The sequence below is a fragment of the Pseudochaenichthys georgianus genome, unplaced genomic scaffold (assembly GCF_902827115.2).
Source record: "Pseudochaenichthys georgianus unplaced genomic scaffold, fPseGeo1.2 scaffold_2233_arrow_ctg1, whole genome shotgun sequence".
NCBI classification, from domain to species: domain Eukaryota; kingdom Metazoa; phylum Chordata; class Actinopteri; order Perciformes; family Channichthyidae; genus Pseudochaenichthys; species Pseudochaenichthys georgianus.
In genome coordinates, this window is record NW_027262865.1 from 4,773 (window position 1) to 21,614 (window position 16,842).

Consider the following 16,842-nt stretch of genomic DNA (forward strand, 5'->3'; position numbering starts at 1 on the left):
AACAACTGGCAGGACGTAAACTGAAGGGGAGGTTGTCGGTTTTGGGGAAAAAGCCTGAAGAGCAAGGCAGCTCATGAAAAGCAGGTAGGAGGAAGAAAAGACGGGGAGAAATATGGAGAGATTTAGAAATTAAGAGGTGTTTCAGACTGGAACATATTCTCTGAGGAAGTGAAAGAAGAGGAACAGAAAAGGAGAAGTGATTCTGGGATGTTTCTGTGCGTCTGTATTTTGTTTCACTCTGATTGTTGGCTCGGAGGAATAAGCGCTCAGTAAGTGAGTCTGTTTTAAAGCTGATCTCGCATCAGATCAGGTTGTTGAGGTTCAGTTTGGATTTGTTTGAATTTATTTGTGTGATAAAGGGAGATAAATATCTGCAGGATGTGAGGGATAACTGGTCGTAGATTTGATTAACATATCTTTTTTAATACTTTCTGACTTTGTGTTTTGCTCCAAACACAAATTCATATTTAAATATTTTGCTAAATACATTTAGTTCACTATCATTTCACATGTAAACTGTAAGCAGTGTTTGTAAATTAGAACATTATTAGCATTTATTTTGACGATAAAACTGAAAATGTTAAAATCATGTGATATTTATTTCTACAATGTTTCTGTATTTTCCAAAAGGGAATTTTCTTTTGACAGAGACACAAGAAGCTGCTTTTATACGCAAGATGTACATGTAAATATTATTAGGCACACACCGATCTAGTTAAAATGACACAGTTCAATGATTTTAATAAATAAATGGTGGAATTGAAGTGTTATTTTGAGTTATTTGCAGCAGTCATAACATAATTTGTAATCGTGTTGTTTGATTGTTATGTTTAAGACTACATAACGTAAAATGTCATAAAATCTTCACAGTTGAAAAAAGTAAGGCTGCATATTTGTGATTTTTTTCATGATTTCATATTTTTATTCGGAATACATGTGCTGTGATCTGAGAGCCACCGACAGGAAATCAGAGCGTTTTGAGAGAGAGACTCACATGTTGTTGGTTTTGGACTCTTTACGGTGTCCGTCGATCATAAAAACAGTAAACCACCAGTGTTATGATTTGAAGCTACAGATGTGTACATCCTGCTTGTCCTGAGTCAGCATTTGGTTTCTTTGCTGGACCGAGAGAACAGAAATATAGTTTCCTATTTCTCCAGATCGTCCTGGGATCTGATATCACAGTTAATGCTGCACAAAACTGTATGTTCTGAAAACAGTGAGGCGAGGAGCTCCACATTCCTAGAGGATACTTCAGTTCTCTGATCAGATACTTAAGATGGATATCAGTTTCATTTCCTAGCACTTAGCCTAGCGTCGCAACCTTAAGGTCATGCTGAAGCTGACACAGAAGCTGTGGTTCAAGGAAAAGTCATGTAAGGAGAATAGGGTAAACAATTGTACTATTACATATCACCCTGAAACAGTGGCGGTTCTAGACCAATTTGACTGGGGGGGCCACTGGGGGGCCAGTTATTTTCTGAGGGGGGCACAATAAATGCAGGACGAAAAAGAGAACTAGACAGTATGAAGTAATTGCGCATAAGAAAACAATGCAATACAGTTATTGGTATTTGTTTCAGTACACTTATTTATTTCAGATAGATCTTATAGTTATTACTGTTAGCTTCAGCTTAAGTTATCGTGCAATGTTTGCACTAACACCATGTTTATATAAAAATAAAGGCAATGAACAGTTACATCTCTACTTTACATAAGGGTGTCTGCACAATCTCACATTACAGCAACAAAATCCTGCGGTTTTTGGCAAACCGAGTACCAGAAAATATACATTTTAAAAAATAAAATAAAAAAAATTGTCATTGTTAGGGGGGCCACAGGGGGGTCAGAGGTCAGTGTTAGGGGGCACTGCCCCCCCCCCCCCCCCCCCTAGAACCACCCCTGCCCTGAAACTCTCCTGTTTGATTAAATCCATCTGGAGAAGGTTTTTTTGTATTGCATGTTTTCTGAAATGTTTTAATATGCAAATGAAGCCTTTTCTTATTGAATATGTGATACAGTAAGTTGCATACATTTTCAGAACAAAAATACAAACATTAGATAACGCCAGGTTATACAAATATATTTTTTATTTTGTTGACATATTACAGTCAAAGCTTTATTTTGTATCCCTCCATAAATAAAGGTATTCTGATTCTGCTTTTTCAAAACCATTGATTTTGCCAGATTTTTAGGAATAAAATGTGACATAAATCAGGCTGTGAATAACAAACCCCACTGTAAAAAACGTTCGGATTAAAGACAGGCATGGTAGCAAAGGTTTGGTGTGTGTAAGAGCTACTAATGTTGGGATTTATGGGAGAGAAAGAGAACAATAATTTGAGAAAATATCCTTAAAATATGTCTTGTGTAATATTATTGGTTTCGCAAAAACTACAGATGAATAGAGACTTTGTCAGTTGTGTGCGTACACTAAGACGATGATTGTTTGTACGACAATTATTGCATTGATAGAGTAAAGATGATTTTATTCAGATATGCAACTGCATTTCTTCTTCTCCTTTGGTCAGTGTCTGGCTTGTGAACTTATTATTCTTCGTCTTATTTCTATTTCGGGAATATTTAATACTAAACATGTGTGTTCAAATCAGGAAGTATAATGTTGTAACGTGTTAGTTATTAAGCTGTGGGCTATGACTTGAGCTACGTGTTATTTTAGCTCATATTGTTAACATTGTGTCTGATTTGCACTTATCAAAGTATGCAGAATCAGCAATTAGAAGCTTTTTTGTGGAGTCAACTCTCACTGGACTACTTTGATACTGAGGAAACTTAAAACGATTCACTGGCATGTTCTGAATCTGCTTCACATCTCGTCGCTTGTGAAGCTGATTGGGTCAGAGAGTGAAAGTCAGTGTTGACGCTGACTGGACATTAAGATGTTGTCCTGGAATGAAATCCCCTCACAGTGAATACCTGCTGACATGTTTATTGATAACAGTCAGGAAACATCAGCTGCCGTATTGATCAGAGACAAAGCAAATATCGGCTCACATATCGATCCTTTTCTTTCTGTGACAGACTTTATGTCCAGAGCTCAGCTGGCTCTGTGATAAAGAGTAATAAGATCATCTCCATTTCTCATAGAAACTGGACATTTCACGTAACGACCAGCTGACCTCTGACCCTTCACCTCAGCATGGTCGGACATTCCAGTTGGGGTTGAATTGCCAACATAAGTCAGGTCCTGTGTCTGTGTCTAACTGGAAAGTGGTTTAACATATGGTTGGAAGTTGTACAGATAAGGATTTTGGCAAGTTATGGCATAAAATGGAAAACCCTAAAGCCCCTGTCACACTGTCCTGAAATTGACACCCGATGGACACACGAATATGGAATTGTGAATTTCGCACGAAGATGGCCCCGAACCACACACGAAGGCAACATTTACATTACATTTAAGACATACAACTGCAATGAAAGTACCAAAAACAATTATGTTACAGTACTATGATACTGTACTGATATCTTCAGACTTTGTTCTTTACTTTCTCCGTCTTTATATGTAGAAGATATTACGTTTTCTCCGTAATGTTGTTTCCATAACAACAAAAACTTCCTGTCAACTCGCCTTCAAAATAATATATTATATCCTTTTTAGTTTCACAGAACACAAATTGGGTTTTTTACATAATATGTTTACATGATTTTGTTGTGCAATAAAACAACCCGATGGACACACGATAAAGGACATGTTCAAATTCGGCTGTGATCGTAGCAACATCGGGCCGTTCGTGAGGGCATCTTAAGCCATCGTATGATCGCCGGTGGAGTTTCTCAGGCTCCGGCAGCAACTTCGTGAGCGGGGGCAAAATCTTTGGCATGCCAAAAAATTGCCGAAGGACCTTGAGAGGGTTCATTTTCGTGTTGAATTCGTGTGTCAATGTTGCCCTTCGTAAGGCCATCGTGAGGGCATCTTGTTATCATCGATGCCATCGGGCATTCGGCCCGATCAGAGTGAGGGTGAATGATAACACGAAGATGACACGATTTGACAAGATGCCCTCACGAGTGCCTTACGAAGTTGCCGCTCACGAAGTTGCTGCCGGAGCCTGAGAAACTCCACCGGCGGTCATACGATGGCTTAGATGCCCTCACGAACGGCCCGATGTTGTTACGATCAGAGCTGAATTTGAACATTTCTTTTATCGTGTGTCCATCGTGTGTCAATTTCGGGACAGTGTGACAGGGGCTTTAAATAGGTCTGAAACTGAACGATCGTTTGTTCCCGTGAACGGCCAAATAGTGAGTCACTTTGCACGTTGTCGCTGCTAGGAATTGTGGGACAGCATTACCTCCTCTCCTTTCCTAAGGATGGCTCAGTGTATCCTATATCCTAAATTACATATTTATTTAGGCTGACCCTGAAGTTAGAGTCTCTCTGGCTCCTGCAACAAAACCAATTGCAGTTGGCCACTGGATTTCGGCATATTGAAAAAACAAGATACATTTTATGATACTCACGTTTTTTTTCCTGCATGATAATCTCCACATATTCACACCACTTTAAAAAAAATGTATTTGTGATTTTTTAATGGAAATGCTATCGTACAAAGTAAAAAGTTCACGTTATGCTGTAAGGGAACTACAGCATCATCACATGACTTCACATCACCACCGCTAAGCTAACGGCGGCGTGATTACATTCAGTATTCTCACTTATACCTCATTCACACCAACGCAACTCCGGTTCAAGCTCCGTGCTAGAGCTTTTCAGGTTCAGAACCAGTTCTTCGGTTTAGCTCCGGCTCTTTTCACACCGCCCAGAGTCCGACTGGTGCTGCGTCATCGTTTGCGTGCCTGCTTCATAAAGCCAAACCGCGCGGAAACCCCTCAGCTCACACCGACAACAACAATGGCCGATTGTGTTGAAGCGCTACTCATTTTGGTTTTGCTCTGTCGAAACGAAATGGACGAAATGGGACGACTTTACTACCAACTTTACAGTCGTTACATGCTACATTCAAAACTGCTTTACAATCGTAATCATCAACTTCAACGACGATTCCGATTCCCCCTGCCCCTGCCCCCGCCTCGACGTAAGCGCGACGTAACCAAAGTCACGTAGAAGCTTCAGACGTCAACCAGTGGAGTATTTACTGACATATTTTATGCCGTAGAACAACACTTGAAAATCTTGTGAGCTTGTGTTAACCACAGACTTTATTTCAGGCATCTAACCAAAAACAGTGGTACGATGCCAACTCATTTTTGGGTTTTAGGACTCGTTCCTGCACCGCTCTATTCGAACAATTAGGAACCTTCTATGCAAAAAAGCCAATTTGACTGCAACCTTCATGTCGGCAAGTTAACACTAAATTCCACTAATGAATATGGAACACCAGGGCTGAAATATCGCCGCTTACTGACACTCGCCACATTTCATATTGAGTTTCTCCGCAGCCAGCTGTATTTGCGCGAAGGCCCGCCCCCGGCTCATGAATATTAACGAGCAGATAGCTGTGATGGAGGAGCGAGGGCACATCAGGACGACAGGCGGCAGGATTTACGACGCCCGGGGGAGTGTGGAGTCCTGTTTGCAGTTCAGGAGAGCATGACTGCACATTTCAACACGCATAATATAGTATGGTAATATAGTGTGATACACTGCAGGGACAAAAGAATGTGAACAGCTGAGCGTTCCCTCCATATGTGAGCACGTCATTAAAGTGCCGCTGTAACAGCCGCCGCTCTAATGGCTTCTGCTAAAAGTCAAACCAGCTGAAGGGATTTGCCCCCTGTTTTGAATACTATCAGCCGATTACATTTGAGATGCAAAGGCGAAACAGATTCAACATCGTTTTCGGCAATACAAATCCATGCTACGTAAACTTAAGAAATAAAGTAGAGCAATAAAATGGTGCAAGTCACAGAATGTTGTGGGTAAAATCCAGGAATAAGTCAACTTCATGTCAGATTGTATGAGATAAAAAACAAATAATGCAAAATGAAGCGCTCTACAGTAGAATAAAATACTTTATATTGTAATACAGGCGTAATTGGTGGTTATCGTACCATTAAACACATCAAATGGACCAAACTGCTCCTACCATGTTGTAAAACTGACATTTAATAAAAAAAATGAACACAAGCTAACTTCTCAATACATGTTTAGTTGTGGAGTGGAAGGAGCTACACATGCATTTGTATTATGCATTATACCCCATTATCTTTCACTTATCACAGCTGATTTAAAGCAATGTTTTTAAGCCAATAATCTTTTATTGTACACTATATACTTCAGTTAATTAACCAACTGTTTAAAATGATATTAAATAATGGAACAAGTTGTCTTTATGATATTAATTAGATGCATAAATGACATTACATAAAGTCGTTTAATATTTTAACCATGATTGTGACCTTGATAAGAGTACTGAGCAGCAGGTCTGGGATCTGATGCAACGCTGCAGCATTTGTTACCTCTGGTTCTGGGTCAGATGAGGAACATCTGGACTGAGCTCAGCCCAACATGTGTCCTGCAGGGACCGCACTACAAGCTGCTGTAATCCACGTTTATCTTTTATCATACAATCTCGTTATAAAACTGCCCTAAAACTGACCCAGGACCAGACCAACCTTCTGGATTATGTTTCAGTCTGGCTCGTAGTCACTGTAAAAACCGCTGGTCAGAGACAAGCTTTAAATCCATTTATTGCACAATAATATCCTGCGTTACAATGTGTATTTCCTCATGTATATTTTCTACATGTATATATATATTTTTTTACTTTTTAATGCTATTTTATTTCTATTTCAGAAATATGTTGGACTGTTTATTTCTAGTGTCTTCATTTCTCGTATGTACATTGCCTTGTTTTTATGCTGCTACAATGCAAACATTTCCCATCTATCTATCTATCTATCTATCTATCTGTCTGTCTGTCAGTCCGTCCGTCCGTCTGTCTGTCTATCTATCTATCTATCTATCTATCTATCTATCTATCTATCCATCTCTCTCTCTATCTATCCATCTCTCTCTCTATCTATCTATCTATGGAGAAAGAAGATACAGTGTGAGCATGAACAGATATCTGCCGCAGTGTGCTTGACTAATGGCTGTTTGTCTTCAAACTGGTCATGAATTAAATGTGGCGCTCATGTGAGGATAGGAATGTATCCCATTGTCTCATGCGGCAGAAGCAGAAAGGCACTCAGAGATCGCAGACCTTCGCCAAGGCCGTTTCCATTAGAGCGAATCATTTGGATCCACAAAAACATTTAATGGATCATTGTTGGCCCAAGTGTCATGATAATTGGGACAGTATTATTCTGTCCCTCTGACAAACAGACGGGTACACAAACGTCCTTGGTGACGGTAAAATGACAATGATGTTTTGGTTCAGCAGCCTTGATTCAGTTCCTTTTATCCTGTCCATTATGTTTCTGACAATGGTAAATCAGTACTCCTTTTATTAGCACGCATGCACGATTAACTAAATCAAACAAGCATGACTGTGTAGTCCCATCACTCTCACTTCCCTCAGATTAAATGTCACTCAACTTGCTTTCTTCAACTCCATCTTCTTCTAGTTAAACTTTCTGCCCAATTACATCTTCCTGCTACAGTAACACGAGCCTCAAAGAAGATTTGACTTAGCCTCTTAATTTTGAGTTTTACAAGCATCTTAAATCTCTTTTGAGGTGTACATTACTACATGTGATGGCTTGAAATAACCTTTTTCCACCTCGCCTCGGCCAAGAGGCTCCAATACTGTTTTGAACACAATAGTATTCCTCCAAACTTCTCATAAACATTCCCTGATAATACCAATAATGTTAAAAAGGAGATAAATACAAACTACTACAGGTTTCTTGAGGGCCCTTTTTATGATTAGGTAATTATTTCCAATATTTATTTATTTTTCTAGATCACCTTTTTCACCTTTTTCTTCGCTCTGTCTCTTGTCTCTTTTGCATGCTCTTTTTTATCTGCATTGTTTCACTGCTTTTTGCCGTAATTGTATTTTCAATGCTTTTATTCTTTACTGTTCTTTTAACTGCCTGACTGTGGACTACAGATGGAAAAAAGCCTTTTTTAAAACATCGGGCATATTTTTACAAATGTCATTTTTAATAATGGTCCCTGTCAAATGAAGCAATAACTAAAAACATGTCCGCTTTATCTCCAAATGACCTACCTGGCAGGTTGAACATGTACGATAACTGTCTCTGTTTTTTGACACCGGGGTTGTATCGACTGCAGTCTCTTTTGCATAAACGGGACTCAGATGTTCATTCAGACGTGAAATTGCACCTTAATTTGGGGTTAGAGGCAGGGCACAGGTACGGGCTAATGTTGCCCGGGCAATGGCCCTTTTGTCATTTTTGGCTGACCTGCCCCTCTGGAGAGAGCGAGAGGTTTATGTTACAATGGTCAGCCTACATTAAAACAGAATTGTCCCCATTTTTTCTTTAATAGTTAGTAACATTAGATATTTTAATGAGATATGGACCGCAAAACAAAAGATTTCCCTGGATTTAATTTAGAAAAAAATTCCAAAGGTCTTACGTTTTTTTCTGGCGGGGGGGCAGGGCCCTTTTTCTAGTTTAGAGCAATAGCCCCCCCAAATGTCTGTGCACGTCCCTGGCTAGAGGTGCACGCGTGAAGGTGGATTTAGTTATCAATATTTGCCTTACACTTCTTTAGCAGTCTGAGAAGCATTTCATAATATTTCTCTTCGTGTGAAACGCTGCATGTGTCCTCCGGATGCACCGACTGCCTGGAGGAGCTTAATCTGACACCTTTAAGAGGTTTCAGTTCACTAAAGGTAAAAGCCTTTTTATTACTGTGATGTGAAGCTGCTGGAAATAACAGCAGCTCTTTTAAATCCTGATCCTTTCTTCCATTTGATATTCATGGAGCTCTACCTCCTGACAGTGGTAGTTGTTGCTGTGGAATGCAGAGAGTTTTGTTTATTTGATATTCAGAGATTTCTTCAGAGAGCAGAGAAACGTTATCTCTTCACCTCGGCCTGATGAGAGGGCAGTAAACACCACAGCAGCAAACAGAAAGCATCACTAAAGGGAATAGAAAACAACCTTAAATGAAGTAAAAATATAACGGATGAGTCACTTAGAGGATATATATCATGTCTCGATGGAAAACACACTGTTTAAAAGTATTTATCTGAAAGGTAAAAAAAAGGCAATAAAGGCAGAAATATGACAGATATTAAATCTGAACGTATTTCAACCGGGAGTGTCCACATATTTTTGTATTTTTTTCACTAAACAAACAACCTTTCCCCTGGAGCTTAACTTTGACTCACATAGTGAATGTTGCACAACACAGGATCTTTCCCTTAACTTAACTTAATAAGTAGCTTTGTTGCCTAAAGCTTAAAGGGGCTCTGTAATGCTGTCTCTACTGGGACATGTCTCCATGCTTTAATGTTCAAAAAGCTCTTTATTCTTCTCATACTGCCTGTGCTGCAGCACCTCTTTTCACCCTCTGTCTGAAACCAGAGTGCAGTCTGCTCTGATTGGTTAGCTGGCCGGCTCTGTTGTGAAAGGGAACTTTGGGATTTTAGCCTTTGCAGACCATGTACACAATAACACACAAAGGAACAACCCCAAAAAGCATAATAGGGCCTCTTTAAGGAAATGTTGGGTCCACATTTCAAATCTTAAATCTTATATGCGTTCAAAATGTTACTCAATGTTCTAAATGTTCTTAATATTCTTATCGTTTTTATTTTATTTTAATTGTTCTAAACAATGTAGACGTTCTACTGTCTAAATGTATAAGACTTTTTAGATGTATCAAATAGTTCTTTGAATTCTCAACATTTCAGATGTTCTACACTCGAAAGGTTTTAAATCTTCTAAATGTTACACACGTCTATACATTCTACATTTTAAGCGTTCTTAATGTTCTAACGGTTATCCATTTTCTAAAATAATTCTAAATGTTGTACACATTCTACATTTGCTAACCGTTCTCCGTGTTCATCTGGAGAACAGAGGTCCACTGAACCCTCACGCTGGGCGAGCGAGGCTCATTTCTCTCTCTCAGCGGGTTGTGTGTAATCTCAGTCTGCTCACAGCTGGAGCCTCCAGACCACTTTAACAAGAGAGCAACCACAAGCCACACTGTACACACACACACACACACACACACACACACACACACACACACACACACACACACACACACACACACACACACACACACACACACACACACACACACACACACACACACACACAGACACACCTCTCTGTCTGTGTGTGGGTGGGTGTGTTGAGAAAGATCCCTAAGCCTCCTCTGTTTTGATTACTGGCTAATTTGCATGACGCACCCTGCTGTGAGCTCTCACACACACACACACACACACACACAAGCCCGCAGTACAGATGAACACGTCTCACACACACACATTGTTGTACAGAAAGGAAGCCACACACACTGTCCCGCTGTGCTTTGTGTCAGTGTGACTTATAGGATTTCAGCATTTTATTATCTGAGAAACAAAAGACTGTAGCTAATAGTGTGTGTGTGTGTTTTTCAGTGTGTGTGTGTGTGTGTGTTTCAGTGTGTGTGTGTTTGTGTTAATCATGCATCGTGTTTTCATTTTTTCTCTCCCTCGTTCATCGATATTCTCGTCCTCACTCAGCTGATAAACTCTGAGCGTCACGTTCTGCGCTGACATTTCTCTCAAACACCGCTGAAATAATAATAACATGTTCTCTTCAGCAGCAGCTCGACACACGGCCTGGAAAGAGACATATCTGGGCCGCTGCTGCTCACATTTTCTAACACATCAGTTTACTAAAAATAACGTTAATTACAACTCAATTGAAAAAGAAAATTATCTTTGTAAGAAAAGATAAGATGCACTTTATTGATCCCAATTGACAAGGCATTGAGAAGCTCTGGAGCGGAGAAGGCATTTTTATGAACAAAAAGAGTTAATGATTAAAACATGTGGTGTCATCGAGATCAGGAAGCTTATTTCAAAAGAGAGCTGCGAACAAAAAAATGAATAAACATATTCAGATAATGCATAGACAGAAGCAGAGATAATTCACGAATTAAAACGTATACTTTTTCACAATTAAGAAAATGGTTTACAAGTGGGATCGAAAAATACAATAAGAAAAACCTTTAAAATGTTCGAGAGACGATGAAGAAAGTATAATGTCATCTTAAGAAGTCATGCCCTTGACATCACAAATACCAATGTATATTTATGGGAAAATTATATTTTAGCCTTAAGATTGAGAAGAAAATGTTCAGTAATAAAACCAAAGACAAACAAAAACAGATTGTCATGAAATATAGTACCAATTATAACTTACAGGGCCGCCCCTGGTCAACTTGTGGCCCCACGCAAAGTTATATGATGAGGCCCTCTGTGTCGGGGGGGGGGGGTGCTAGTGGAGCCTCGCTGCAGCGAAACCGCATTGAGGCCCCCTCCACGAGGTGAGGCCCCTTCCGCGAGGTGAGGCCCCCTCCGCGAGGTGAGGCCCCACGCAGTCTGCGTGATCGGCCTGTAGGGAGGGGCGGCCCTGATAAGTCACATTACATTACAAGTGCTTTTTTTATTGTCCAAGGTACAAGCGATACAGGTACAACTGGTAGATTGTCTTTAAAAATAATAATAATAATAATAATACATTTTTATAATTTTCCTGGTGGTCAAAGCCTGAAAAAGTGACCGTCGTCTTTTTGTCCTCTTTCTGACTTTTTATAACTCTGTCTGTTCTGTTTTGTTTTGCAGACGTTGAGCCTCCAGGGGGGAAGCAGCTGATTGGTTGATCGTGTCTGGAGGTCAGGGGTCGAAGGCCATGGCGGGCCGACTCCTCCTCTTCCTGTTCGTCACGGTGACGCTCGGCCACGCCCACTTCCCGGCTGGCCAGCGTCAGAAGCCCCGCCTCCAGAGAGACCGCCGCAACATCCGGCCCAACATCATCCTGATCCTGACCGACGACCAGGACCAGGAGCTGGGTGAGTAACACACATACTACTGTTATAATATATTAATACTTCACTAATACACACTATTATAATGCTTCTACACTTCCACTAATGCCTTTACTGTTAAGAACACTGACGCTAGTAGTGTTGAAACTCATTAACCATCTTAAAACAACACCACAGAACTTACATTAGCTTTATTTATACCATAACTGACCTTTTGTCACTGTGTGATGACCGTAATGATGTAAAGAGACACAAGGTATTCTTTTAGGTAACTATTTGGAACCTGGAGGTGGAGCAAAAGCAATAACTTTTCAGTAGCTAGATCATATGACATTACTGTATCATAAGAAAAAAGTAATCACACTTTGAAATCACAATTATTGAGCTACTAGGAAAAGCTAATAAGATTTATACTTTATTGATCAGAAATCGTTTAGGAATATCTGATCGTTTTGGCAATTTGTGTCTTTTTTACATTACATTACATTGCATTTAGCTGACGCTTTTATCCAAAGCGACTTACAATAAGTACATTCGACCAGGAAGATACAACCTTGAGGAAAACAGAATCATATAAGAACATCAGGTTTCAAAGAGCCAATCGTTTCAAGTGCTGCTCAACTGGCTAAGCCAGTCCTTTATTAGTATATAAGTGCTCTGTTAGCAGTTTTAAATGTTTCCAGAACTACTATTGTGTTATCACTTGTTTTTGTGTAATACATAATTCCCCTTATACATACAGTATTACCAATCAATGTTGTACAGAGTGTATAATGTACTAACAGGATATTTCTTTCTCTCTCGGCAGGTTCGATGCAGGCGATGAATAAAACTCGCCGCATCATGGAGGAGGGCGGGACTTCCTTCTCCAACGCCTTCGTGACCACGCCCATGTGCTGTCCGTCACGCTCCAGCATGCTCACTGGGAAGTAAGTCAAGTTCATCATGTTTGATATATAGAATTTGATTGGTTTAATTGAACCACACTAAATATATATATATATATATATAAATAAAACCCACTCTTTCTGACCCTCAGGTACGTTCACAACCACAACACCTACACCAACAACGAGAACTGTTCTTCAATGTCATGGCAACGGCAGCATGAGCCGCGGTCCTTCGGGGTGTACCTGAACAACACTGGATACAGGACAGGTACACACACACACACACACACACACACACACACACACACACACACACACACACACACACACACACACACACACACACACCCATAGCATGATGTGTGTATCCCACTTTCTGACTTGTCTGTATTCTAACTATTTACCTTTCTTTGCGTGTGTGTGTGTGTGTGTGTGTGTGTGTGTGTGTGTGTGTGTGTGTGTGTGTGTGTGTGTGTGTGTGTGTGTGTGTGTGTGTGTGTGTGTGTGTGTGTGTGTGTGTGTGTGTGTGTGTGTGTGTGTGTGTGTGTGTCCGTGATCCAGCCTTCTTTGGGAAGTACCTGAACGAGTACAACGGCACGTACGTCCCCCCCGGGTGGAGGGAGTGGCTCGGCCTGGTGAAGAACAGCCGCTTCTACAACTACACACTGAGCCGCAACGGAGTCCGAGAGAAGCACGGAGCCCAGTACCCACAGGCAGGGACACACACACACACACACGCACGCACACACACACACACACACACACACACACACACACACACACACACACACACACACACACACACACACACACACACACACCCACACACACACAAAAGTAGGGGAAATGTGTTGTTATGTGTCCTGCAGTCAATTAGTTGAGATAAGTCTTCAAAACTTCCCTTTACAAAACCAATAAATATTCAAGAATAATTCATAACATTTTGAAATGTTCAGGATTTATTTCTTCCATTTTTACCTCAAAAAAACCTCACTTAAGCTACAACAACAAAGAAATACAAACCATAACATTTCCCAACTTCTTATCTTGCATACAGTATGATAGTTGTTGATATCAATTATACACTTTTCACACGTTGTGAAATCATTTTTCAACATTTATATTTTAAATCAATGTCTCACTCTTTCAAGTTTACAGCAATATTCCTAGAAATAATTATGTATTCTGGGACAAATCAAAGCAAAACAATTCAATTTAAAAGTGAAACAGAATTAAATGAAAACATAATGACCCAGGGTTTTAACAACAATAATAATTATAAAAATGCTTCTGTGTTTGTGTTCCAGGACTACCTGACGGACCTGATCACGGCCGAGTCCATCCGGTACTTCCGCTCCTCAAAGAGAGTGTATCCCCACCGGCCCGTCATGATGGTGCTGAGCCACGCCGCGCCGCACGGACCTGAAGACTCAGCGCCGCAGTACAGCACCGCCTTCCCCAACGCATCACAGCACATGTAGGCCCACACACACACACACACACGCACGCACACACACACACACCTACACACACAATGAGACTAAGCCACTGTAATCCAGCTGAAGAATGGGGCAGCTCCGCTCCGCTCTGAGGGATAAATCCTGATATAACACGACTGAAACAAAGCAATCCTCCCTCATATCTGTGTGTGTGTGTGTGTGTGTGTGTGTGTGTGTGTGTGTGTGTGTGTGTGTGTGTGTGTGTGTGTGTGTGTGTGTGTGTGTGTGTGTGTGTGTGTGTGTGTGTGTGTGTGTGTGTGTGTGTGTGTGTGTGTGTGTGTGTGTGTGTGTGTGTGTGTGTGTGTGTGTGTGTGTGTGTGTGTTACAAATGCATGGGTTTTATTTCTTCGTTAATTATTTTTCCGATTTGAACAGAATTTCTATTAAAACCCGTCCGTCTTACAGTATGAGCTGAAAGAGAAACATACACACACATAAGAACACACACTCACACACACGCACCACAGCAGTGCCAGACAATCTTTTACCTCCCTTGTAAAGCCAAACAGATGCCGGAGGAACCGCCGGCCGGACTCCAGCCAGAAGAACCTTTCAATCCCATTTAAAGCTCAGCTGGCTTTCTGGTAATACAAGAACTCTGCAGGAACAGACAGAAATCCCTGTTCTCTGGAGGGAAACAATAAAACCTTATACACGGTGCTGGAAAACACATGACTCTTGCACAGAAACACAACTTTCATACTGATTTAAATTTAAAATTGAAACCCAGGATACCCCAAGAAGTTCAGGATTCAGACTTTAGACAGGCTGGATAGGGAACATAGTCTCTTCATTACATATTTGCAAGAGACAATGAAGCAGCAGTGCAAGCTGTGTGTTTAAATATGTACTGTCGCTATAACAAGTCATTATATGTTAAATCATGCTTTGTTCAGTTCCAGCATTATCATTGTTGTTCTAGTATTAAAGGGGCCCTATATTGTGCTCATGTTCAGGTTCATATCAGTATGTAGTGTCTCTACTTTAAAGAGTCCTCTCCTGCTGATGTTCAGGTGTATATCAGTATGTAGTGTCTCTACTTTAAAGAGTCCTCTCCTGCTGATGTTCAGGTGTATATCAGTATGTAGTGTCTCTACTTTAAAGAGTCCTCTCCTGCTGATGTGCAGGTGTATATCAGTGTGTAGTGTCTCTACTTTAAAGAGTCCTCTCCTGCTGATGTTCAGGTGTATATCAGTATGTAGTGTCTCTACTTTAAAGAGTCCTCTCCTGCTGATGGTCAGGTGTATATCAGTATGTAGTGTCTCTACTTTAAAGAGTCCTCTCCTGCTTATGTTCAGGTGTATATCAGTGTAGTGTCTCTACTGTAAAGAGTCCTCTCCTGCTGGTGTTCAGGTGTATATCAGCATGTAGTGTCTCTACTTTAAAGAGTCCTCTCCTGCTGATGTTCAGGTGTATATCAGTATGTAGTGTCTCTACTTTAAAGAGTCCTCTCCTGCTGATGTTCAGGTGTATATCAGTATGTAGTGTCTCTACTTTAAAGAGTCCTCTCCTGCTGATGTTCAGGTGTATATCAGTATGTAGTGTCTCTACTTTAAAGAGTCCTCTCCTGCTGATGTTCAGGTGTATATCAGTATGTAGTGTCTCCACTTTAAAGAGTCCTCTCCTGCTGATGTTCAGGTGTATATCAGTATGTAGTGTCTCTACTTTAAAGAGTCCTCTCCTGCTGATGTTCAGGTGCATATCAGTATGTAGTGTCTCTACTTTAAAGAGTCCTCTCCTGCTGATGTTCAGGTGTATATCAGTATGTAGTGTCTCTACTTTAAAGAGTCCTCTCCTGCTGGTGTTCAGGTGTATATCAGTATGTAGTGTCTCTACTTTAAAGAGTCCTCTCCTGCTGATGTTCAGGTGTATATCAGTATGTAGTGTCTCCACTTTAAAGAGTCCTCTCCTGCTGATGTTCAGGTGTATATCAGTATGTAGTGTCTCTACTTTAAAGAGTCCTCTCCTGCTGATGTGCAGGTGTATATCAGTATGAAGTGTCTCTACTTTAAAGAGTCCTCTCCTGCTGATGTTCAGGTGTATATCAGTATGTAGTGTCTCTACTTTAAAGAGTCCTCTCCTGCTGATGTTCAGGTGTATATCAGTATGTAGTGTCTCTACTTTAAAGAGTCCTCTCCTGCTGATATTCAGGTGCATATCAGTATGTAGTGTCTATACTTTAAAGAGTCCTCTCCTGCTGATGTTCAGGTGTATATCAGTATGTAGTGTCTCTACTTTAAAGAGTCCTCTCCTGCTGATGTTCAGGTGTATATCAGTGTAGTGTCTCTACTTTAAAGAGTCCTCTCCTGCTGGTGTTCAGGTGTATATCAGCATGTAGTGTCTCTACTTTAAAGAGTCCTCTCCTGCTGATGTTCAGGTGTATATCAGTATGTAGTGTCTCTACTTTAAAAAGTCCTCTCCTGCTGATGTTCAGGTGTATATCAGTATGTAGTGTCTCCACTTTAAAGAGTCCTCTCCTGCTGATGTTCAGGTGTATATCAGT

The 16,842-nt window shown here is 40.6% G+C and overlaps 1 protein-coding gene across 1 annotated transcript; it reads left to right on the forward strand.

The window, feature by feature from the left end:
• Positions 1–251: 251 nt before the first annotated feature.
• LOC117441958 (extracellular sulfatase Sulf-2-like) lies at positions 252–14,321 on the forward strand. The gene is made up of 6 exons (XM_071202312.1): positions 252–269; positions 11,748–11,974; positions 12,759–12,879; positions 12,990–13,108; positions 13,402–13,553; positions 14,148–14,321. Exons 2-6 carry the CDS (start codon positions 11,815–11,817, stop codon positions 14,319–14,321), a joined length of 726 nt encoding a protein of 241 aa, XP_071058413.1. The 5' UTR covers positions 252–269; positions 11,748–11,814.
• The last annotated feature ends 2,521 nt before the right edge of the window (positions 14,322–16,842 follow it).

Excerpts from the sequence above, each read along its gene's own strand:
- LOC117441958 (XM_071202312.1), top strand. The coding sequence starts at position 11,815 with ATGGCGGGCCGACTCCTCCTCTTCCTGTTCGTCACGGTGACGCTCGGC. Across the intron at positions 12,880-12,989 it reads TCCAGCATGCTCACTGGGAA|GTACGTTCACAACCACAACA; the intron begins GTAAGTCAAGTT and ends TCTGACCCTCAG. Across the intron at positions 13,109-13,401 it reads CAACACTGGATACAGGACAG|CCTTCTTTGGGAAGTACCTG; the intron begins GTACACACACAC and ends TCCGTGATCCAG.